This window comes from Artemia franciscana, chromosome 9 (genome assembly GCF_032884065.1).
Source record: "Artemia franciscana chromosome 9, ASM3288406v1, whole genome shotgun sequence".
In the NCBI taxonomy this organism is placed as follows: Eukaryota; Metazoa; Arthropoda; class Branchiopoda; order Anostraca; family Artemiidae; genus Artemia; species Artemia franciscana.
Window position 1 is genome coordinate 18,596,083 of NC_088871.1, and position 25,363 is coordinate 18,621,445.

Genomic DNA, 25,363 nt, shown 5'->3' on the forward strand with positions numbered 1-25,363 from the left:
ATAGAAATCCGAGACGAATTAATAAAAACCAGAGCCAACCCTACAAATCCAGACCAAACCATGGACATCAAGATAAATACGACGAAATCAATATATATAAATCCAGAACCATCCAAAGAAATCATGACAAGTGCATAGAAATCCACACCAAACCATAAAAATCAAGATTAAACTGTAGGAATGAAGGTCTACCTCTAAAAACTATGACCAAACCGAAGAAAACAAGATATCAACCTGTAGAAATCCAGACCAAACCACAGAAATCCAAACCAAAACTATAAAAATCAAAACCGGTCCATAAAAAATCCAGAAATCCCACAGAAATCATAACCATGCATAGAAATTCGAGGGAGTTCGTAGAAAATCATACCTAATGCAAACAAACCCAGACGAATTCATAAAAATAAGGGCCAGCCCTAGAAATCAAGACCAAACCATAGACATCAAGACCAATTAAAAGAATTAAGAGATCAATATATAGAAATCCAGAACAATCCTTAGAATTCATGATCAGTGCATAGAAATCCACCCCGAACAATAAAAATCAAAACTAAACTGTGGAAATCAAGGTCAAGTCCTAAAAATTATAACCAACCGGAGGAAATCAAGAGATAAATATGTAAAATACAGACCAAACCCTACAAATCCAGACCAAATCATTGAAATCAAGAGACCAATGCACATAAATCTAGACCAAACCACAGAAATCAAGACCAACCCCCGGAATTTGAGGGATCAATATGTAGAAATCCAGAACAATCCTTAGGAATCAAAACCAATGCATAGAAATTCGGGCGAACTTATAAAAATCAAGATCAAACTATAAAACTTCAGAGCAGTCAATAGAAATCATAACCAATGCATGGAAATCCGAAAGAATTCATAGAAATTATAAGCAATGCATAGAAATCCACAAATTCATGAAGATAAGAGTCAACTCTAGAAATCCACATCAAACCAAAGACATCAAGGCCATATCCAAGAAATCAACAGATCAACATGTAGAAATCCAGAAAAATTCCCGGAAATTATGACCAATGTGTAGAAATCCAGACCAAACCCTAACAAGCAAGACCAAACTCTAGAAATCAAGATCGTCCTCTACAAAATCGGGACAAATCCAAAAAATCAAGGTCAGCATTTAAAAATTTAAAATGAATTCATAGAAATAATGACCAGGCTCCAACAAATCCATCGGAATTCAAAAAAATATAGACCAAACTATAGAAATCAAGGCCAACCTCTAAAAATCAAGACCATTCCGAACAAATCAAGAGGTCAATATGTAGAAATCTAGAGCAGCCCCATAGAGATTATAACCTTTGGATTAGTCTTGATGCCTGTGGTTTGGTCTGAATTTTTATGGCTAACCCTCATTTTTATGGATTCATACGAATTTCCATGCATTGGTTATGATTTCTATGTACTGGTCTTGATTTTAGGGGCTGCCTTTTATTTCTACAGTTTGATAATGATTTTTGTGAGGTTTCCTGGATTTGTAAGGCAAGGTCTTGATGTCTACAGTTTGGTCCGGGTTTCTACCTGTTGTGGGAATAAGGAAAAGGCTTGTTCAAGGTGCCTTTTTTAACCATAAAAAGGATATTTTTTTTATAAAATCCGGAAAATAAAGAGAAGTGAGGTATTAAATGCCAAGGAAGATCGTAAAATAATAATGCAATGGCAAGTTCTCGCTATTCCAGTAAAAACAATGGTCATTTTTATATTATAAAATTACTTTTTGTGGGAAAAAGGTTGAAGACCCTTTGATGTTTTCATATGCGCCAGAAGGTGTCATTGGGCCAGTAGATTGAGCCAGGCTATCCTCAATTGCCAGGAATCATAAGAAAAAACTTTAATGGGAACATTTTGTTAAGTTTAAACGATCAATTCAAGTGTAACCGGATATTTTTGCACAAAAATGCCCGAAAAATGTCTTATGAGTGATAATAATTTAACAGAGGGTGCCCTGTGTCAGCCATTGAGTGTCAGAGGCTGGGATTTGTCATGGAACATCGCAATATAGCAATGAGATGATAGGTTTTCACTTTTCAAATAAAAACAATGGTCATTTTCAGTTCATAAATTTATTTTTGAAAGAAAAAGGGATGAAAAATCATTAGGTTTCATAATGTGCCCCAGAGGGTGTAATGCAGGGTAGTTTTTTCGTAGATTTTAATCGATTTAATCTAGTGTGAAAGAATGTTTTGCAGGAAAATGCCCAAAATATGACGTATGTGTAGTAATGCCTGCTACAGGGCGCCGTGTGTCAGCCATTGCCTGTTACACCCTGGGAATTGCTATGGAACATCGTAATCTAATAGTGAAATGGCACGTTCTTGCAGTTCAAGTAAAAACAATGGTCATTTTTTAGTTTTGAAAGTTATTTCTGAGATAAAAAGGTCAACAGACCCTTAAGTGTGATAATTTCCCCCCCCCACAAGAGGGTGTCATCGGGCTGGTAGGTTGTACCATACTGGCCTCAATTACTAGGAGCCATCAGAAGAAACGCTAATGGTTTTTTCATTAAGTTTAAATGGGCTGGTAAGTTGTACCATACCAGCCTCAATTGTTAGGAGTCATCAGAAGAAACGCTAATGGGTTTTTTCATTAATTTTAAATGATCGATTCAAGTGTAAGCGATATTTTTGCAGGAAAATGCACGAAAAATCAATATGTGTGATAATGCCTGGTAGAGGGTGCCGTGTCTCAGCCATTCAGTATCACCGGTTGGGAATTGCCATGAAATATCGTAATTTAACAATGAAATGGAATGTTTCCGCTTTTCAAACAAAAAGAATGGACATTTTTAGTTTACGAATTTATTTTTGAGAGAAAAACGTTGAAAACCTTTCGATATGATAATGTGCTCCCAGAGGGTGCCATCAGGGTGGTATATTGTGCCACGCTGGCCTCAATTACTATGAGTCATCAGAAGAAACTCTCATGGGAATTTTTTCACTAAACTTAAACGATCAATTCTAGTGTAAAATAATATTTTGCAGGAAAATGTCCGAAAAATGCCATATGTGTAATAATGCCTGCTAAGGGTGCCGTGTGTTAGCCATTCAGTGTTATATTAAATAAGATAGCAGAGGCTTTCAAAGCCTGTTAAGAACTTTTGAAAGATGTAATAATTATTTATTTAACAACAATCTTCGCTTTCAAATGTAAAGTAAAGACGCTGATGTTTGAACATCAAAGAAAATATTAAATCAACGTTTCAACTGTGTTTGTGTACGTTCAAGATTGCAATCTATTGTATGCGCTAAATTCAGTGTAGTGAAGAGGAAAAGAAAAGACTTTTGATCATATTTGAAGATGTACCATATTCAAGCCATAATGATACTCTCACTTTTATTCCATCTCTGATAGAACATTCAAGTGCCAATAGAGTAATATTGCGCCCCTGCGCGTCAATTATTGCATTCATAGGAAACACGAAATCAATAGTTTAAATTTTCTAGTGTGCGCGAACAAGGGATTCTCCTTGCGTGCTATAGGTTATCATCTTGAATGTATTAGCCGAATCAAAATGTTAGAATGGCTTTCATAGTCCAACTGGTTAGCACTTTATTCCGTTGAGGGGGATCCCTTTCGAATCCTGACACTGACGAAAATCTTTAGTGGGGACTTGATTCTTCTTCAAGATTTTGAATGTTTCTTTGAATTTAAAAAATACAAAAATAGCAGTTCTAATGTAACGTACTACGATGTTAGGGACATCAATTTCTATAAAATACCTACTCTTCAAACGACCCCTTTACAAAAACAGATCATCTACGAATTAGGTCTACAGAAACTGACCTTGTCAATATTTACTAATCTGAGCCATACAAACAAACAACACAACAAAATAAGCAGTGTAATGTTTTTGCCACAATGTCAAATAAAATCCTAGTGTGCCTGTTTCATCAAAATCTTCCTTGTGTTTCTGAAGAAGATTTCTTCAGAATTATTGAGCCGTAATAATATACTTAAATATGGTCAATCATAAGACCACCTTAACTTTGTTTAACAACTTTGGTAAATTTATATATATATATATATATATATATATATATATATATATATATATATATATATATATATATATATATATATATATATATATATATACATATTAGATATCGGGCCGAAATTTTCACTGAATTGAATTCCACTGTCTTTCAAAAAATTTCCCTATTGCTTCTAAGTTGTGTTTGTTTGACATGTAAAGGCAGTGTGGTCTTCGTCACTATTTACGTCTAGAAAATGGGAAATGTTAGCTAATTTGGAAAATTAGATTTTTATATTTAACAAGCACCAAGAAAAAATATATTTATAAGTTAAAAATCTGATATAAGCCAACAAAACTAATTACTGTACTCTTGATTATGTCAATCACTGGGAGAATTCTAACATAGTGAATCTCATTATGGAGCACAATTTGGTCAGGCAGGTGTAAAACAAGAATTAAAGTATCTTATTGTAAGAAAATAGAAATCCACGAAAGACGTCAATAGTGCTGAAAAGTGGAGAGGTAAAGGATACATGACAAGAAATAGCGATCTTTTTTGAAAATTAAGGGACATTATGAAGTGTAGCAATTCTATTAGTTTGAAAACAAAATTAAAAAACCAAGTGCATGCTTTGGTGACTTGGATGGCAGACAGCTAGACGTAGATTATGATTAGTAAGTTACTTTAACTTGAAACGTTTTTACTTGACACTGTTGTCACATAAAAAAGTAGTTAATTCACTAAACTTGTTTTCTGTCTTCTTTTTGAATGTAATGGACAACACATTTAAGTGGTTAAAAAGATAAAAGATCAAAATACAAGATCATTTAGGATACAGAAAGTTACTTAAAATTAAACCAAATGAATCTTCGTCACACACAGCAATCGATATAGAACATCTAAAAGATGAAAGGGCCCTTTGGATACAGATTAAATCTAGTTTCTCTTTCTAGAAGCCGCTTGCAATTTTGAATACTTTTTTTGTTTACATGGATTCCTATAAAAGTAAATAAAACTGCACTCAAGCTAGGGGGGGGGGAGGTGTCGAGTTCCATAGTTCCCTTATGACTTGGAGGAAGGTAAAATATACAGATACAATACTAAAGATAGCCAAATTCAACATCTACTGAAATTGATTGTCACAGATAACTTTTACATTGCTTTTCATGTAAATACAAAGAGAATTGCTGATAGGAAAACAAAAATATGTGGCTAAAAAAAAAAAATCTTTCATAGGTGTAAAATAGGGTTAAAAACTGCTACTTTTTGACTCCCTGATAATACACCATAAATAGTTCACCAATGAGGAAAAAACATTAAAACAAGTAATTAGCATAAAACAACGTTAAACCAACCAAATCAGTTGAGACAAATAAAATCAAGCCAAATAAAATCAACTAGGAAAAGCAAGGTAAAATTACACCATATCAGTTTCTTTTAAAGCCTATTCAGCACTAATTTAGCTTGGAAATGAACTACAACGAGGTCAAAGGAGAAGGAATCCACTGTTGAGCATCTCCTACTGTTTGAAAAATTTACAGGCCCATGCAATTGTTGCATTACTAAACAAAATAAAAAAAATTATATTTCATTGCTCGGATTTTAGGAATATTTTAATTCCAGTAATTTAATCTCTATTTTTTACCATCTTCTAGCACTGACTAATATCAGCAAAAATAGTCGACGTCGTTTTTGGGTCCCTCTTAAGCATCCTTAAAGACCTCTATTTCCAACCCTACGCATTCAGAATCACTTTGAAATTCCATCCAGGCGGGTATTGATTTAGATGGCTCTTTTGTATGTGTGTGTGCGTTTTTTTAAAGACGTTCTTCACAAAGTACGAACCAGATTATATTGCATTATAGTGTTGTTGCTAACCTTCTATTCTGTTTTTGGCACAATTCTGTCTTATCCCCCATCTCCAACACAAACACTAGGCTCCAGGTGTTAACTTATTCGTGCTTTCACTTTTCTACAGGTATTCTTAATAAACGAAGTCAATTGCGAGATTTGTCATATTATGGCATTTACTTTTCAAGGAATACTTGAGTTATTTCTTGCATCTTCTTTATATCTCGTCAAGCGTAATATATAATTTGATCAGTAATTCTAATGCATATTTTAATATATGGTACCTTTTTTACTTACTTTAGTGTCAGGTTCTTTAAGACCAATAACCAGCAGACGACGAATCGTGACCTTTGATTCTTCTGATGGTTCAGGGGAGGTGAAGTTATCGCAAAAAGAACTCCAATGTTTGTTCGTATATTCCCTCAGCACAATTGAAGAAAGTTGTCGTAAAGGTAGGTGAACCAATGGGTCAATAGATATTTCTGCTAAATGCACTCCATAACTATCAGTAACTTCTAACACTTTAAGCTTGTCCTCTGCAGCTCTTCTATGGTCTAGCTCAACTGACAAGGTTTTGGCAAGTGTTTCTAAGATTGTAATTCTTAAGCTCTGATCCATCTAAATCAATAAAAATGTGGAAACAATGTCAAGAATGGTGTTAGTAAATTTCTGCTAATACTAGAAAGGGTATTTTAGTGACTCTTACATAAATTTTACCAGAAGGCTACACATGTCCAAGGCATGATAGTAAAGAACTATCAGAACAGATGGTAAACCTACAATTTCTTTACACGATAAAACTTGGAAGCATAAAACAGTAAAATTTAATATCATGTTCAACACATGTTCTTCCAAATTTTACCACCTGTAAACTTCAATTTTTTTTTCTCAATATAGAATTTTACCATCTAGTCACAAAATCAGTTCCATGGAACCACCCTCAAACTTCCCAAAGGCTTCAGAAATGTTAGATATTAGTTCTTTTGGGAGACTTTAATTTTTAGATCACACCCATACATGAATTCTTCAAATTCTTACATTATATTTTATAGAATCAAACTAAAACTGTTCAGATCAACTTAACATCAAACTTTCCAATTAAAATCAAACTGAAGCGAAAATTTCAAGGTTCAAATGGACCTAACCGAACAGTTCAAAAAGTTTTCTGGTTGAACTGTACATGAACCTCTACCAATCTCAGCAACTGAGGCTTCTAGGAAAGTGGCGATAATATGAAAAACAAAAGAAAAACCCCAGATCTTTGGTTTCACTTCTTACGATCTTTTAACTTACAATTAAGAAAGAAATAGAATCATTAAAATATTATATCAACTGAGACTTCAGGGATGCAGGCATAAATATTCCTAATGTATTTAACTATTCGAAAGAAAAACTTATCAATAAATATTACCTTACAAAGCATCATTGGCAAAAGATAAATCATTTTTTTTTACAACAACATAATTTTTTTTCAAAAAATTTACAGAATATATTCAATTACTCTTGATTCATTTATCTCTTGAGAGTACAATTGTCTTCACATGGCACACATTTTATTTAATGTGATGTGTGTTATATAATTGATTCACATTCCTCACCCTTTTCCATTAAATTTGGAACATTACTTGTTTCTTTTGATATTCCACTTTTCTGGGGTATAATCCTGCTTGCCTGATTTTTGTTAGTTATATTTTTTTCGTGTTTCATGCTTTATGGACCATACAAGTAAAATATATAAAGAAGTAATGTTTTTAAAGAACAGCTTCAACCACTTCCCAAAATGATCAAAAGCAGAAAAATAGAATTATAATTGGTGGGTCAGAAGTGTTCTTTTTACCATTTTAGATTAACATTGAATAATTTCAGTGACAATAGTTAGTTCCATACTTGGGACTGTCCCAAGTATTGGTACTTGGGACATATCCTATGTATGGCTACTATAAACAGATATGAAATAACAGTCTTTCATTTATTTTGATTGGTAAAAGATGAATACATTAGCCTACTCAAGGTAGGCTACTTTTACATATTCTTTCAAAATATAGACTAGACTTATCACTACCATTGCAAATTTCATTTTTATCCCTTAAAGTGACTGAATGTTAATAATTTAATGCCAGCAGAAATACTATAAAATCTCTTGAAATCTTGATTTTTATAATTTATCCTTATTGCTGGCAAATGTAGTTTATGGTAACCTATTTCTAGGCCTAAGGCAATATCTCATAGTCATAGATTCCACTGCTACAGATTTATTTCTATTATGTCTGAAAAATTAAATAATCTATAAATGTTACAACTCTGCAATTTTTTGGGGTATTTTTATTTTGAAAGTGCTAAATTTTGCAGCAAAAGTACATAAGTAAAAAAAAAAATCTATTACTGAAAACAAAGCTACTTCCTAATCTGATAAACTAAACAATCTCTAAATCTTATAGTTCTGTAAATATATTAAACCTTTCCTAAATCGTTTTAGTGCTAAATTATCCAATAAAGCTGCATTAGCAAACAGAAAAAATATAATGAAAACAAATATAAATAAAATGGCAGAATTATATCAGAGACTATACTGATAGCTATTAATCCATAAATGAAGTTATGCCCTGGGAATGCAGAGATTGTCCAGAACTACTTTTTCATATTTGTTCATCATTTTATGCTAATTCAGTTTGTGCACCTTTGGATAGATATAGTTAACTTTGTCATTTTTCAAAAGCTTTTAAAATCATAAACTGCTATATTACTGCTGCTGCATATTCATTTCCTATATAAACAAAAAAAAAATTGAAAACCAAGCAGCAAGAAGGCTTGATCCCTTTTCCTCTGAAGTGACTTTAGCTTCTGACTGATGAATTAGTCAGGTCAATGAATGCTTGATTTGTTGTTCTTGATGGTGTATAAGACCTTTAGAATACTAGGCTAAAAACAGTATGGTATAAAAAACTTTATTTTGAAGGGCTCAAGTACAAGCTAATGGACTTTGCTTGAGAAAGAACAGAGGGTATAACCAGAGATGAGGGATAGAGAAGAAGCTATTATCCCACATAGACAGACTAAAGGGGAAGAAACGAAAACTTGAGAACTAATATATAAAAGCTTGTGGTATAGAAAACTGCTTTTGCTGTCTAATACACCCCTCCAGATTTGCTAAACATATTCCATAGAAATTGCCTATGGACTATCTTGTGTACCCAACTGACTGACTGTGTTTCAAACAGTAGGCTAGACTGTAAAAGTTTTGTTCGGTACTTAAAGTATTACTTTCTAAGGCTTTAATTAGAGGAAGACTAAGATGGCTAGGACATGCTCTGTGGATAGAGGATTGCCGAAAATTGTCCTTTCCAGCCAACCGTCTAGGGCTAAATTGAGAGGAGTTTGCCCTTGGTTGGTGTGGGAACGTATTGTAAGGAAAGATTTAAGGAGAATGATAAATTCTTGGTAGGGCATAAAAATAAAGGCTTTGAATAGATTGGGATAAAGAAGGGGTGTGCGTTGCTTAGTTGGTCTTGGTTGATTTGATGTTGTGGTGACTTAGTAGTAGTATTAGATAAGCTGGCAAAGCTGGATTTAAGTTTTTAAACAGGTAATTGATAGGATTGACTGCTCTAACTTGGGATTGGCTAAAAGGATTTTTTAAATGTGCATACAAACAAGAGATCAAATAAAAGCTGGTAAGAGCCTGCCAAAAATTTTTCCTGGATACAAACTTAGAACATATTCTATAGGTTATGAGTGATAAATGTTGGTGGGCTTAGAAGAGGTCAAGTACTGTTGCAACTCTCTCTCTGTGATTGCACACTGAGTCAGTAGGGTCATCTATCATTGATTGCTGACAAATTTGTCCAAAGAGATGCTGTACCTAAGTATGTAAATAGGGGCGAACCTGGTGAATTTACTGATGATGACAAGAGAAAGACAGCTATTTTTAACCACTTTTTCATCATTTTTAATAAATCCTGCTGCTCATGTGCAACATAGTTCCATGCTGATAGCTCCTTTACTGCAATATGAGTTGGAGTTTCATTATTCAGGCATTGCACCTGAACATCTTGAAAAGATTATACAAATTCTTTATTTTGATAAAGTATCTGATGTTGATGGTGTTTCAAATGTTGTCATGCATGAATTGGCTTCTTGCTTGGCCAGTCCTCTTGCTTCTCTTTTTTAAAAATTGTTTAGATTCTGGGAAATGCCCTGTTGCATGGGAAAAGGCAGTGAGAAAACCTTTTCATAAGGGTAGACTAAGATCAAATTTCAGTAATTATTGGCCTATTTCAAGCACTTCAATTTTTTCTAGAATCATGGAAAAAGTAATTGTAGATCAGGTCCAAAATTATTTTGAAAAAAAAATAATCCATGGCATAGCAAAACATGGTTTGGAGTTATAAGAAGAAAGGGGCGTTTCTTCTGATGACTCTTACCAACGGAGGCCAGCATGGCACAATCTAACAGCCCAATGGCACCCCTCTGGCTAAGTGAAGTAGATGAGGTCACCTCTTTCATCATACACAGCAACAATCTGGATAGTTGTGAACAATAGTGAACAGAGCAGCTTGGCTACTATATCCTCAAGTTCTTTAAGGAACCTGGGATGTATACTATCTAGACCTTTAGCATTGTTGGGGTCTACTTTACTCAGACTTTTCTCAATCTTGTCCATTGCAACGTAATTTTTGGCATTGGGAACTCAACCACCCAGGGGTCAGGGCATGGTGGCTTGTCAGGGGGGTTGACTGAGAAGTTGGATGCAAATGTGTTATTCATCGAATTGGAAATATCCTCCATATCTTCCAGCTTTTTCCCTTCAGGGTTGAGCAGGAACTGAAAAGTTAGTCTACTCTTATCTTTAGCAGATATGTACCTCAAGAACCTCTTTGGGTTTTCTTTGATGTTCAATGCCAAGTTATCTTCATACTCAGCTATAAAATGCCTAGTCAGTTGCCTCAATTTATGCCTCTGTCTTGCAAAACGATCCAAGTGGTGTGTGCATTTTTTATACTTTAAAAAGGCCTTCTTATAATTCATAGCCCTTTTAATAGGCCAATTCAGGTGTGGCAGTGTTTTTGGGTGCACAAGATAGTCCATAGGCAATTTATATGGAATATGTTTAGCAAATCTGGAGTAGTGTATTAGACAGCAAAAGCACCTTTCTATACCACAAGCTTGTATATATTAGTTCTCAAGTTTTTGTTTCTTCCCCTTTAGTCTGTCCATGTGGGACAGTAGCTTCTTCTCTGTCCCTCATCTGTGGCTATACCTTCTGTTCTTTCTCAAGCAAAGTCCATTGGCTTGTACTTGAATCCTTCAAAATAAAGTTTTTTACACCATACTGTTTTTAGCCTAGTATTCTAAACGTCTTATACACCATCAAGAACAACAAATCAAGCATTCATTGGCCTGACTAATTCATCAGTCAGAAGCTAAAGTCACTTCAGAGTAAAAGGGATCAAGCCTTCTTGCTGCTTGGTTTTCAATTTTTTTTTTGTTTATATAGGAAATGAATATGTAGCAGCAGTAATATAGCAGTTTATGATTTTAAAAGCTTTTGAAAAATGACAAAGTTAACTATATCTATCCAAAGGTGCACAAACTGAATTAGCATAAAATGATGAACAAATATGAAAAAGTAGTTCTGGACAATCTCTGCATTCCCAGGGCACTCCTTCATTTATGGGTTAATGACTATCAGTGTAGTCTTCTCTTGAAGGAAACACTCTAAGGTTCTTAAAACTACTTTAAACAACCAAATCTATTTAGTTATCTTAACCCTAGTAGCTGTGTTGCTTACTACAGCCTCCCAATCCCTATTAAAGCAACACATAGCCCATTTTTTCAGTAATGTTAATCTTTCCTTTGTTATTTTCTTACAGCAAATGGTGATAAAACAGCAATTACTTCAAAAAATAAAAAATTGTTATTCAAGCTATACATTGCTTTATTAGACAGAAGTAGGAGGATGATAGAGCAAAGCAAAATATTCTTTAAAAGACATGTAAGTAGTTCGGATTTTTTAGTTTATTTTCAGAATTTTTCCTTCAGGAGAGGGGAAAGATAATTCTGATGAAAGCTAAGCTTCCTTATAAAACAGAGATTAGATAGTACACAAAAACAAACATAACATTAAATTCTATACTTAAGGCTCTTTTCAAAAAACAATTATCACTGGCATTGCAATTGCATCCAGCCTTTCTTCCTCGAATCATAAATTTAGTTTTTCATTAGTTTGCTATGCAGAATATAAACACTACTTTGCTCCTTAGATAAGATAAAAACATTTGGTTATTTAGTTCATAATTTACAGTCAGGTATTCGATGGGCATGGCTTTATCTCTGTTAATCTAATATACTTAACAATTTTTGAATATAATAATTCTGCCATTTTATATATATTTGTTTTCATTATAGTTTTTCTATTTGCTAATGCAGCTTTATTGCAAAATTTAGCACTTAAACGATTTAGGAAAGTTTTAATATATTTACAGAACTATAAGATTTAGAGATTGTTTAGTTTATCAGATTAGGAAGTAGCTTTGTTTTCAGTAATAGATTTTTTTTTTTTACTTATGTACTTTTGCTGCAAAATTTAGCACTTTCAAAATAAAAATACCCCAAAAAATTGCAGAGTTGTAAGATTTATAGATTATTTAATTTTTCAGAGATAATAGAAAGAAATCTGTAGCAGTGGAATATATGACTATGAGATATTGACTTAGGCCTAGAATTAGGTTACCATAAACTGCACTTGCCAGCAATAAGGATAAATTATAAAAATTTAGATTTTAAGGGATTTTATAGTATTTCTGCTGGCATTAAATTATTAACATTTGGTCACTTTAAGAGATAAAAATGAAATTTGCAATGGTAGTTATAAGTCTAGTCTAATTGATGTCTTTTCATTGATTGTTAATCATTAAACAATTGCCTCTGGGGAAAATTATATTTGAGCCCTTTAAGGGCTAAAAGGACTCACAACAGTCTATAGTAATCAAAATCTTGAAAATGTATTTTTTAACAAAAGTAACTAGCAAGAAAAAATTAGCTGAGATGGAAGTTAATACATCAATTGGTGTCTTTTCAATGCTTGTTCATCATTAAACAACTGCTTCAGGGGGAAATTTATATTAAAGCCCTTTAAGGGCTAAAAGGACTCAAAACAGTCTATAGTAATCAAAAGTTTAAAAATGTTTTCCTAACAAAAGTGACTAGCAAGAAAAAAATTGAAAGTTGTGGCTGATTCAGGAATGATAATTATCATGGTAAATTTATGACATTTCATATACCTGACTTATCAATAAAATGAAAATATTACTTGATGCCTTATTTTTGTGTTCTTTACAAATATAATAATTGCTTCTACAGGAAATTCAAATTTAAGCACTTTTTGACCTAAACTAACCCAACCTAACTTAAACTAACTGTATTATAAATAATTTTAGTACTGAGAAAATTTAGCATTATTTTGTCAAAAATGAGCAATAACTCATACTTTAATTGAAAATTCATCATTTTTATGAGCTCAAAAAGTGCTTAAATTGAATTTGTGGTAGAAGCAATTATTATATTTGTAAAGAACATAAAAAAGGCATTGAGAGGTATGTTTACTTTATTGGTAAGTCAGTTATATGGATTGTCATAATCTTACCATTATATTAGCATATTATTTGTCTTAGTCTTGGCAGTAAAAGCATGCTAGAAACAACTTGAGTTTTGCTGTGGTGTAATTTTTGAGGGATTTCAGTCTCTTTGGCTAACATTAATATTAATAGATAATTCAGATAGCTAAGTAACAACCTCGTATCTAAACTCAGAATTGTATCCTGAATCCAAATTTAACATTTATTTACATTAAAAATGAACTTTAACCCTCCCCCCTAATGTTGATATATATACCCTCAATTGATATATATAGGGTTGTGGGTAAAGTTCATTTCTAATGCAAATGAATATTGATATTGGATTAAGGATGCAGCTTTGACTATAGGGATAAGTTTATTTCTTAGCTAGCCTATCAGAATAATCTGTTAATATAAACATTACCAGTCTCCTTCTAAAGCTCACATTGGCCAAAATTTGTTTTTAAAATTTAATTTGTTTGGTAAAATTGTAGTTTAGTGACTTCTTCCTGTGTTAGGAAAATGAAACTTTCAGGGATGGGTCTACAGGCTGAAGTATGTCCCGGGAAGGTATTTTGAAGTACTTACCTCTACTCCCTCTCCCTCTAGAGGGTCCTGACCTTTAATGACCATTAAAAATATGTGCTTTATAGAAGTGAAACCTTGCAAAATAGATCTTCTGTTTGAATGAAGTACAACAAAATTGTTTTCAGCCTTACAACATGGCTCAATCCCAATTTATAAGGTTTTAAAGATATGCAAATACATTTCCTAAATTTTTAAAAAAAACATTGATATTGCTCAGGATTTTACTCAAATAACAGGAATTGCATTTCCAGAACTAAATATAGAGAAAAAAGCAGATGGTAACTGAAAATAAAGGTAAAATGTTGCTTTGTCATAATTTCAATAGGTATAGACCTGTCAATTAGGCAAATTTCTGAACCCTCTAGAGGGAGAAGGAGTGGAGGTGGGTAATTTAATATACTGGTCAATGTTGACATTACCTGAACAACTGTTTTGGGTCATGAAACTACTGTTAATAGATGCATTTTGACTTTTGGAACATCTTTTCTCTCTTGCAAAACTACTGAAAACTCACCATTATGGGGTTGTTCCAGTCTAAATATTCTTGTATTTGTACACATAGAATTGCAGTCATTTTGGTTTTTGTTGATTGGATATTTGAAATTGTAAATCTGTAATAGTTTAGAAACAAATTTGGGCTACATATTTGCACATTAGGGGGTGTCAGTAAAGCATAGCATATATTAAATATGTAAACTAACCATTGCTATATTTAATATATGCTATGCTTTACCCCCCCCCCTAATGTGCAAATATATAACAACTCCATAATGGTGAGTTTGCAGTAGTTTTTCAAGAGAGAAAAGATGTTCTAAAAATCAAAATGCATCTATTAATGATATTTTTATGACCCCAAAAAATTGTTCAGGTAATGTCAACATTGCCCAAAATACTTTCCCAGGATATAGGCTACTTTAGACTGTAGACCCATCCCTGAAACTTTCATTTTCCTAACCTAACCCCTTTCTGAGATAGCCTAGCAAGAAGTCACTAAACTAAAATTTTACCTAATATTTTACTATTAAGACTAAGAAAACAAATGATTGCCATCCACAAATCAGCAAGACTACATATGTTTTTTTTTCTTTTTACAAGACAGTTTTTTGGGCTGGTACCCTATTTAGTGCACAGTTTGAAACAAAAATTCTAACTAGCATATCCAAATAAGCCTCTGCAATTAGTCTAAGTAGTCTAGACCTAATTGTCTTTGTAATTAGGCTACTTTATACCTAGCCTAGGCCTGATGTCCAAATGGGATGGCAAATAAATTTGCAATCTATTATCTGGACTGTCCTGTCACCTAAGTTACTCCCTAGCTACTTTAGGGGAATAAATTTAAAAAACTACCGATTTCTCTACAAATCTATCAAACGACCTTCCAATATCCAAGCTCCCGTTCGAAAACTCTCCCAAGCAGTTAATTTCTATTTTTAAATTACTTGCTAACAAGTCATTTTATAGAGGGCGAATCTGGAAGAAAAGTTCAATGTCTTTTTAAAATCGCCAAATGCGGTAAATCATGGATTTAATAAAACTATATAAACAATCTGAAAACAAGCTGTGGAAAGAGGTAGCAAATAGGTTTGTGGCTTCAAGTTTCTTTTTTTTTAAATTTTTGACATGATATTATGAAACCGCTTAGTTGTGTTTGGAACTCTCTTGCAGAAATTCTGAGGGCAGGCTACCTGTCTAACTGACCATTTTCAAACAGTGATCTATTCAAAAAATATAGTTATATTCCTATTTTTAGGTCTAAAAGGAGAAAAAGTTTGAAATGGCTGCTAACCATCTCTGGATTTTGTAATAGGCTACTGGTTTAATTTGTCAAGTTCCAGGGGTGGGGTGGGGGAGTTGGAGCCAATTTGGTAAAGTTCTATTTAAATATTGAGCACTTCATATTATTGACCTACAAAAAAGGTGAACATACCACTAAATGCTATTTTTTATTTTCTTTATGAATATAATAATTGATTTTCCTGCAAATTCAATTTTAAGCCATTTTAGGACCCTTGAAAAAATAATTTAATCCTATAGTTTTTGGATATTAAAATAGGTTATATTATTAATGGTTTAAAAGCTTCATATTTCCTTTTAGATCCATTTTGTAAAAATTGTTTAATTCACAAACTTGGATTAGTCAATATTAACTGGAATAGACAAATTCAAAACAACTTCTTGATGTTTTATTCTTATTTTGTTTGCCTGCTTAAAAACTGCCAATTTGCCTATATGTCAAAAAATATTGAAGCCAACAAAAGTAACATGGCAGATGAGAAATAGAGAATTTTTTTGAATTTTTTATCCAACTTAATTGTGACCAAATAATTTCTTGCAGATTATATAATTTTAACAAAATGGGCATTCTAATGAAAAAGCAAGTTTGAAACCAATGTTTTAACCCTTTTTAAACTGAAAAAAAACATTGATAAGATAATAAGAGATTATCATTTTCAGGGGTCCAAAAAATGCCTAAAACTGAATTTGCCAGAAAAGAAATTATTATATTCAGAAAGAGCATAAAATGGCATCTAATGGGATATCTACTTTATTTGTAGGTCAACAATATGAACCACTCAATATTTGCTTATAATTTTAACAATTTGCCCCCCCCCCAGGATTTAGACAAAATTACACCACTGCTACCCAATCCATGGATGGTTGGCTGATAAGGTTGATCTTTGGTAATCTGTCATCTATAGAACACATCAGAGCCATTTCAAGCTCTCTACTTATAGCCATAGAAAGCAGGATATAACCATGGTTTTTGAATAGACTATGGTTTTACCCATGCTGTTTACAAAGACAATTCTCTGAATTATATGTGTCTTGATCATCATTTGAAAGCACAAATAACATTAAACCAAATGCTTGATATAATTACTTATTTATTTTATTCAACAAAAGGAGAAATCTATAGGCTTGTCACAGTACAAACACAAGAAATGATAGCTCAACAGCAATACTGCTAAACACAAAATATTTGTCTGTAAAACAACTATACAACTGACTATATTACAGAAACTGTTTTTCATAGAGCTCAGTTTTAATGAGAGCACTCTTAAATGTTTATATTTTTTTATGCAGAAACTATGGTATCAGGTAAAGTATTCCAAAGTTTTGTTGCTCAGTTAATAAAGCTATATTGACCTATTTCCTTGTGCACTCATGGCTGACACAGTTTATACAAGTTTTGTTGAGTTGCTGAGTACTGACCAAGCTTGAAGAAATCAGCCCACTCCACGTTATCAACATCCTTCATAATACAGAATGTATAAACCTGTCTTGTTTAAACTGCAGGGAAGGAAGTTCCAACCATTGCAGTCAATGCTGATATGGTAAATGACTCAAATGTGGGACAAACTTTATGCCTAGTGTTGAATCTTTTCAATTTGCTGGGAGTAATGTTTCCATGTTAGATACCACACAGAAGAACAATGTTCTACCACTGGTCATACTATTGTCTTGTATAATGTCATATTAATTTAAGCTTAAATTTCCTGAAGCTTCTCTTAATTCAAAGCAGGCTATAATTAGCATTTTGCAAACTTATTGACACATGCTTGTGAAACTTTAACTGGTTATTCAAGTGAATACCTATATTTCCTTACTTAATCTGCAGATGAAACTGGTGTATTACCAAGGAAATAGCAATAAGTCAAGCTTTTTGAGAAGTAATGAAGTATGGAATATGTTTGATGTTTTATGAACATGGAATTTGATTTACACCAATCATTTAGGGCATTCATATCCTCTTGAATAAGAATGATGTTTACCAGGGAGGTTACACCTTTACACAGTTTTATATTGTCCACAAACAGTTTGACAGGGAGTGTCAAATTACTTCAGGCAAATCATTGACCAACAAACAAAATAACTTTGGTCCTAAACAACTGTTAAGTGGTACACCACTCAAAATCAGGCTCTGCCTTGAAAGTTCACTACTGACTGTAACTTGCTGGAAGCAGCTTGTTAAGTAATCTGTAATTTATGCTGAAGTTCTACTGCCTAGCTCATACTTTTCCCATTTTTCAAGCCTCAAATTAACTGAAACTTTATCTAATGCTTTGCTGAAGTCAGTATACTAGCAATCAAACATCAAACCAATCCATGCTGAAGTTCTACTGCATAGCTCATGCTCTTCACGTTTTTCAAGCAACAAACTAACTGAAACCTTATAAAATGCTTTACTGTAGTCAATATACTAGCAATCAAATGTCAAACCAAAATCAGCCATATTTTGGAAATCTTTTATAACTTCTAGCAACCTATTTTTCTGAAACTATGATATGATTGATGCCATTATTTATTTTGCTCAAAGTAATTTTCTATCTGATTTAATCTTTTCAAAAACTCTTGAAAAAATTGAGGTGTTTGAAATTGGACAATATTTTGCAAATTTGGACTTAGATCCAAATTTGGACAAAGATGGAGTGGCTTTACAAATGCTTTTAATGGTATTAAGGATAGCAGAAATTAAAAACCGATAATGTTATTTATTTTTGAAGGATCATCCATTCTGGATTCTATTTCACTTTAATTTTCAGTTTAAATGCTGGAATAACTGGTAAAGAAAATGTTCATAATATAGTTTATTTTCTGTGTGGTGCTAATAATGCAGTACACTTTAGACTTTAAAGTTAGGGAAGAGGGCAGTATCCAAACTCTTGTCTGTTGTGGAACTATATATTTATTTTAATGGTCTTGGAAAGAACTAATGAAATTAGACTGAAGATTTGATGTATAACAATATTAATTGTTGTAATTGTTGATAGCTCATCAGCCCAAAATTTAATTTTACTATAATTTTTATGTTTATTTGAATATTGTAATTAGTACAAAAGAAAACATTTGTTATATAATTTGTTTTCAATAAAACACCAATCATACAGTAGGTCTTCTTTTACAATGAGAGAGGAAGGCAAAACCCAAACTCTGGGTTGTAGTGATTTTTGTTTGTTTTAAGCTTGATTTGAACATTCAATTTAAGTTTTACTTGTTTAAGATTTATTTATGTTTCTACATGTTGTATGTTTGTTTGCCATGATTGTTTATTTATTTTTGTTTGTTTAGGGTTTCATTTATACTTCAAAAGCAAAATATTTTTTGTTTGTTTAAAGCTTGATTTGCATATTCAATTTAAGCTTTCCTCATTTTGAGATTTGTTTATTAATTCATATAGTACCTGTTGTATGTTTATTATTGCTATAATTGCTTATTTTATTTCTGATTGTTTCTAGTTTTATGTATTCTTTAATAGTAATTTCTGTTTGTTTTGAGTCTGAGTTATTGTAGGTTTCTACTTCTTCTGATCTTAAGGTTGACATGGCCATTGCTGTTCTTTTATAAACTTCTTTATGGAATAAATTTCAGATTAGTTTCTGTTTGTTTTTGGCTACCCAAGTTTTTAAGCTTTACAAAATTCCCTTCTTCATCTTTCTCCTTCATTGTAACAAGATTTTAGTGAAGAATATAGGTCACTTGAACCGTTTTAGAAAGAGCTAATAAAATTTAGCTGAATTTTCATTTCTTTTGGAATAAAATATAGTTAATAGGTTTTTTTGGGTGGGAGGGAAAGCCAGGGATCAGCTCCCATGATTTATCAGAGATAGCTTTTTTGGGGGGAGGGGGTATTGAGCCATGGACGACCAGGGGTAAGCTTCCAAAAGTTGTGGAATAATATATCATTAATACATTTTTGTGTTTTTTTTTGGGGGGGGGGGAGGCAGACCATGCAGGGCCAGGGTGAGTTCCTAAGTTTTTTAGAATGAAGTATTGTTAAAAAGTTATTTGCAGGGGGAGGAGTGTCAGCCATGCAGGGAGAGCGGGGGGTCAGCTCCCTTAAGTTCTGGAATAAAATATAATTGATGTTTTCTGAGTTGGAATCAGGCTTATTTTATCTTTGAACTATTCTATGACCCAGGGCATAACATAAATCACTTTTGACTTTGAAAAAGGGAACTAGCATTTTTAATTTCTAGTAATTTGATTCCCTTCCAAAGTTTAACTTGTCCATGAAAACCTTACATGTTCTTGAACGTGAGTTATAACCCTCCCCCCAGGCTCGGGTGGAGGTTATGATGGCCCTAAAGTGTTGTTATCTTTTCATTGGACTATTTCAAACAAAATGGCTCACTCGAAAATTTTGATTGAATGTATTTCGGGAGAAGGGGGTGTGAATGTGTGTGTGTTGGGGGGGGGGGTGTGGTGGATGCCCTCTGATTACTTTTGACTCTTAAAAAGGTAACCAAACTATTTTCCAAGCAAATGGCTTTAAACAAAATGGCTATGTCAAAATTTGATAACATGCGTTTGATGGAAAAAGGGTAGGAGGGGGGGGGGTGTGGATGTCAACCAGTAGCTTTTGATGACTTTTAAAAAGGTTGGAGTTTTATTATTTAATGTTTAAACTGTTTTGGACAAAATGGCTATCCCAAAATTTTGATTGGGTGCATTTGGGTAAAAAAGGGCTTTGTGGGGAGGGGGGGCTAGTTTCCCTCGGATCACGTTTGACTCTTAAAGAGGGCACTAGAAATTCTAATTTACAATTGAATGCTCTTCAATTGTCACAAAGTATTTCAATACTCACAAAGAATTAATCTTCTGAAGTCTATACAACCATCCCTTCCATTAAAATCTTATATGTCCATGGGGCACAATTTTAAAAACATGCCCAAGAAAAGACGGTTGGGGGGGGGGGGGCTAGTTGCCATTGGATAACTTTTGACTCTTAAAAATGAAACTAGAACTGTCAATTTTTAATCATTTGAATCTTATTCAAAGTCTATACATCCCCCTCTTCCATAAAAATTTATATGTCTCTGGGCATATATTACAACCCTATCATAGGCTCTGGGGAGGGGTATGTTGACCCTGAAGTTTTTGTTATCTGATTCTTGGGCTGTTTCAAACAAACTGGCTATATCAATATTTTCATATAATGCTTTTGGGTAAAGAGGGTTTGTGTGGGGGGATAAATGCCCTTATTCACTTTTGACTTATAAAAAGGTAACCAGAACTTTTAACTACCAATTAATTGAGCCATCTGAAGTTTATACAACTATCCCTTTGATAAAAACCTTATATGTCTGTAAGGCATAACTTAAAATACTTGCCCCAGGCTCTAGTGGGCTGTGTCAACACTGGAGTTTTTGTTATCTGATGTTTGAAGTATTTTTAATAAAATGGCTATCTCAAAATTTTTATCTGGGGGGTTTGGGGAACAAAGGGCATTGGGTAAATTGTCTTGTGGTCTATTTTGACTCTTAAAAAAGTGAACTAGAACTTTAATTCCCAATCAAAAGAGCCCCTTTGGAAGTCTGTTATGAGTTTCCTTCAATAAGAACCATGTATGCCCACTGGGCGTAACTTACAATGCTTGCTCTGGGTCTTGGAGATCTGTGACGACCCTGGAGGTTTGTTACCTCATCTTTAAGCTGTTTTAATAAAAATTTTATTGGATGCATTTGATGAAAAAGGGCACGGCGGGGAGTTGCCCTCTGATCACTTTTGACTCTTCGTAAGGGCACTGGAAATTCCAATTTCCAATTAAATGAAATTGGAAATTTCCAATTAAATTCCCTTGTGGTATTTATGATACATGACGCTATATGGTTGCCTCTGATAAAAGAGTTAAACCTTGCTAAATAGATCTTCTGATTAAATTGAGTACAAGAAAACTGTTTTCAGCTTCACAACACCACTCAATTCCAAATTATGAGGTTTTAAAGATCTGCCAATACATTTCCTTAATTAAAAAAAGACAGACATTCGTATGGCTTAAAATTCTACTCAAATAACAAGAATTGCATTTTCAAAACTGAAACCGGAGAAAAATGAAATAATGACTGAAAATTAAGGATAAATTGTATTTTGTCAAAACTTCAATAGATCAAAACCTTTCAAGTAAGCCAATTTCTAAAACTTAGAAATCAGAACAGGGTTTGCATTGAACCTAGGCAATACCTTCCCCAAGTATGTGTTTTGGCCTTGGAATCATTAGGGCCTACTGAAACTTTTATTTTCGTACCATAACCCATTTCCAAAATAGTAAAAAGTAGCTTAACTTGTATTTTACCTCTTATTTTTCAAAATCAAGTGAAAATGACTGTGAAAATGGAAAAACAAGGCATAAAGGCCTAGTACCATAAAAGGTAAAGATTATACTAAAGATAAATGACCTGTTTCTGCAGGTGCTTGAGTTATGCATGATTATCTTATTTTTAATAAGATTTTTTAAGAAACTAAACTTCAGCTGCGGCAAAATGGGGTCTGGGGGGTAAATCAAGGTCTAGGAGAGGTCGATGTCCCCCTTGCCTCATATCAGATTAGGCCTCTGTTGGGTAGGTCTGGAAGAAAATCATAAAGAAGGCTGTAAGAAAATTGTAACTTCTTTGGAGGGTATAAAGAGAAAGACTTTGAATAGATTGAGTTGGAGAAGGAGTGGGGTAAACTTATACATCTACATATAAATGCACTAGCCTAGGAAAATAGAGAATATATCGCTTAAGGTTTTTTTGTTAACTGGTATATTTGTACTTTTCAGTGTAATTTAGCTAGTATGAAAGCAAGTATATCGCTTGATGCCTTTTATTATGCTCTTTGATAATTCAGTAGTTGTTCCTAAGGGAAATATCATTTTGAACCTTTGATGGGGCCCTAAAAAGAAAAACAGTCACTGTAATCAAAACTTTAAAATGAGTTGTCTTAAAGAAAATTGTCTAATAAGAAAAAAAGCCATTTGCAGCTGATTTAGGAATCGTAATTGTTATTTGCCTTTGTCTTAAAAGTAAATTACAATTTTGAACAATTTCTAGAAGAGCCTTACACCTCCCCCAAAATTGTGTCACAGCAAAACTGAAACATTTTTGTGGGGCTTCTTGTTCTTTTCAAAAATTTCTGCTAATTTGTCTTAAAAATAATATTTTACTCTCAAGACTAAAGGAATAATGTCCCGTTCTTGAATCAGCCACAAATGCCATTTTTTCCCCCTTAGCCAGTTTTTTAGGAACATATTATTAAACTTCTGGCCACCATGGGCTGTTTTGAGCCCTTTTAATGGTTCGAAATGTAATACCACCAGAAGTGATGTTACAAAAGATCATAAAAAAATGATTATGTGGCATGTTCACTTTCATCTTAGCTAAACTATGTCAAAAACTGCAAAATTCACCAATTCAATAATCACTTATGTAGGAAATTTCATTTTGAGCTCTTAAAAGGGCCAACATTGCTCAAAACACTCCATAGTAACCATTAGTTTATAAACATGTCTCTGAAATAAGATTTCTAATGAAACAAAGTGCCATTTGTAGCTGATATAGAAATAACTATTATTATTTTCATTAGTCTTAAAAGTTAAATGTTGTCCAGAAAAACAAATTGGTGAATTCTTTTAAAATGAACCTGGAACCCTTGAAAATGATGTCAGTTTTGCAGAACCAGCTATAAATAGTAGGTTTTCCTCACAGTAAGTTTAGAAACACATTTCCAATTTTTGGGTGTCTGCTATGGGTTGTTTTGAGTCCCTTTAGCCCCTTTAAGAGGCGACTACCCAGCATAAGGGCTCATTATTCAGAGGCGACTACCCAGCATAAGGGCTCATTTTTTTTTCAAAACTAGACTTTAGAATTCTTGAAAGTTGCAGAACACTTTCCAAAGCTAAGAAAACTGTATCTTAACATGTAAGAAAACTGCATCTTAGACAGTGTACCATAGTATTCCTGCTATCATTATTTTTCTTGGCTCAATTTTTCTTTTGATCATCACCTCTGTATGTCTTATATGAAAAATTGGACGGCCTTAGACTTTTTTGACTTGAAATTTAAATGCTTTTAGACGAATAAAATTTTTAGAATAAATAATGAGCATAAACTATGCCCCAGGAAGGAATTTTCAAGTTTGTTTCTCAACTTCTTCTCTATTTTTAGGGTTTAGTAGATTGTGTGGATTTTAATATAGAAATCAGGTCTCAGTTCTGTAAAGAAAAAAAAATAATCAAGAATGTAAACTTTGCCTAGTGTACCTTCGGAGAAAGACAAGTGGAAAAGAGTCAGGACGAGATAAAAGGAAAGGTGGGAGGGGGTGTCCATGAACAAATAACCTGATTCTGGCCCTTCAAACGTCTTATAAAGGTAAAGATGCTTTTTTGTAAGGGATCGGGTACACAACCATTTTTTTAGAAAGTGTTTTTTAGAAATGGTCAGTGTGTTTTTTTCTTCTTTGCATTGAAACATCTAGGTTTACATATAGATTAATTGAAGCACTTATTAAGCTCTGCTGCAAAGCTGAATGAATAACTAAAGCAGCTGGGGTCTTATATAAGTATTTGCAACTCAGATAGCCCTTCAATGACAAAAAAATTCTTCTGTTTTTATAAGGAAAAATTAGAAAAAAAGATGTCAGCTATGCCTATATATAAAAAAACAACTTTTATGCATCTTCATCTTCAAAAGAAGATTTTGCATCTTCAAAAGATTGGATAACATACTGAAAACAAAGCATTTTAGAACATATGATCAAGATCATGAAGGAGTTCCTATTAGGTCAAGGTTAATTTTGGCATATTGGGTAGAACCCACAACTACTTTGACGTTTGCATACTTTGCCATAATAGACTGCCAAAATGTGATGAAACATATGATGGTTCTTATTCCTGTTTATACCGCTAAACCAATTGCAAAAAAATATATTAGTTGTATCTTACTAGGCTACTCATTTTAAGTTTGTGCTAGAATATAAACAATGAACAAGTCAGCTCACATTTCGAATTTGCAGACCCAATGCCAATAAAGGATTGTGGGTAATAAGCCTTCTGCCCATCCTAGGAGTTCAAATTTGGCTGCGGTTCCCTCTGTCACAGTCATATAAAGTTTCCATCTTGGGAATTGAGGCCAGTTTCCTTATGAATATTGCGGTTCTTTTTTCTTCCCGCCAGCTGGTAATCTGGAGTTTTGGTTTCATGTCGGTGTTTGCAACTATCTACTTTCATAGTAAGTTCAGCTAAGTATTCATGTAGATATTAAAGATAAAAAAAAAAACAAGTTTCCTTAACTGCAAATAAGGAGCGACATTAAAACTTCAAATGAACAGACATTATTCTGTAAATGAAAGGGGTTGTCCCTTCCTCAACGCCTCGCTCTTTACGCTAAAGTTTGGGTCTTTGTCACAGTTCAACTTTCTAAAACAATAATAAACTTTAGCGTAAAGAGCGAGGTGTTGAGGAGGGGACAATCCCTTTCATATACGAAATAATTTCTGTGTGTTTTTTACGAACGTTTTAATTAGTGATAAGTATAGGTAACTTGCGAATTAACT

The 25,363-nt window shown here is 33.2% G+C and overlaps 1 protein-coding gene across 1 annotated transcript in view; it reads right to left on the bottom strand.

The window, feature by feature from the left end:
• LOC136031093 (importin-9-like) overlaps positions 1 to 24,965 on the bottom strand; it is a gene marked incomplete in the record, with an annotated part of 117,031 nt that extends 92,066 nt beyond the window's left edge. Inside the window, 2 exon segments of the mRNA XM_065710375.1 lie at positions 6,147 to 6,467; positions 24,809 to 24,965. Of these exon segments, the coding sequence (XP_065566447.1) occupies positions 6,147 to 6,467; positions 24,809 to 24,868 (381 nt within the window).
• Positions 24,966 to 25,363: the final 398 nt, after the last annotated feature.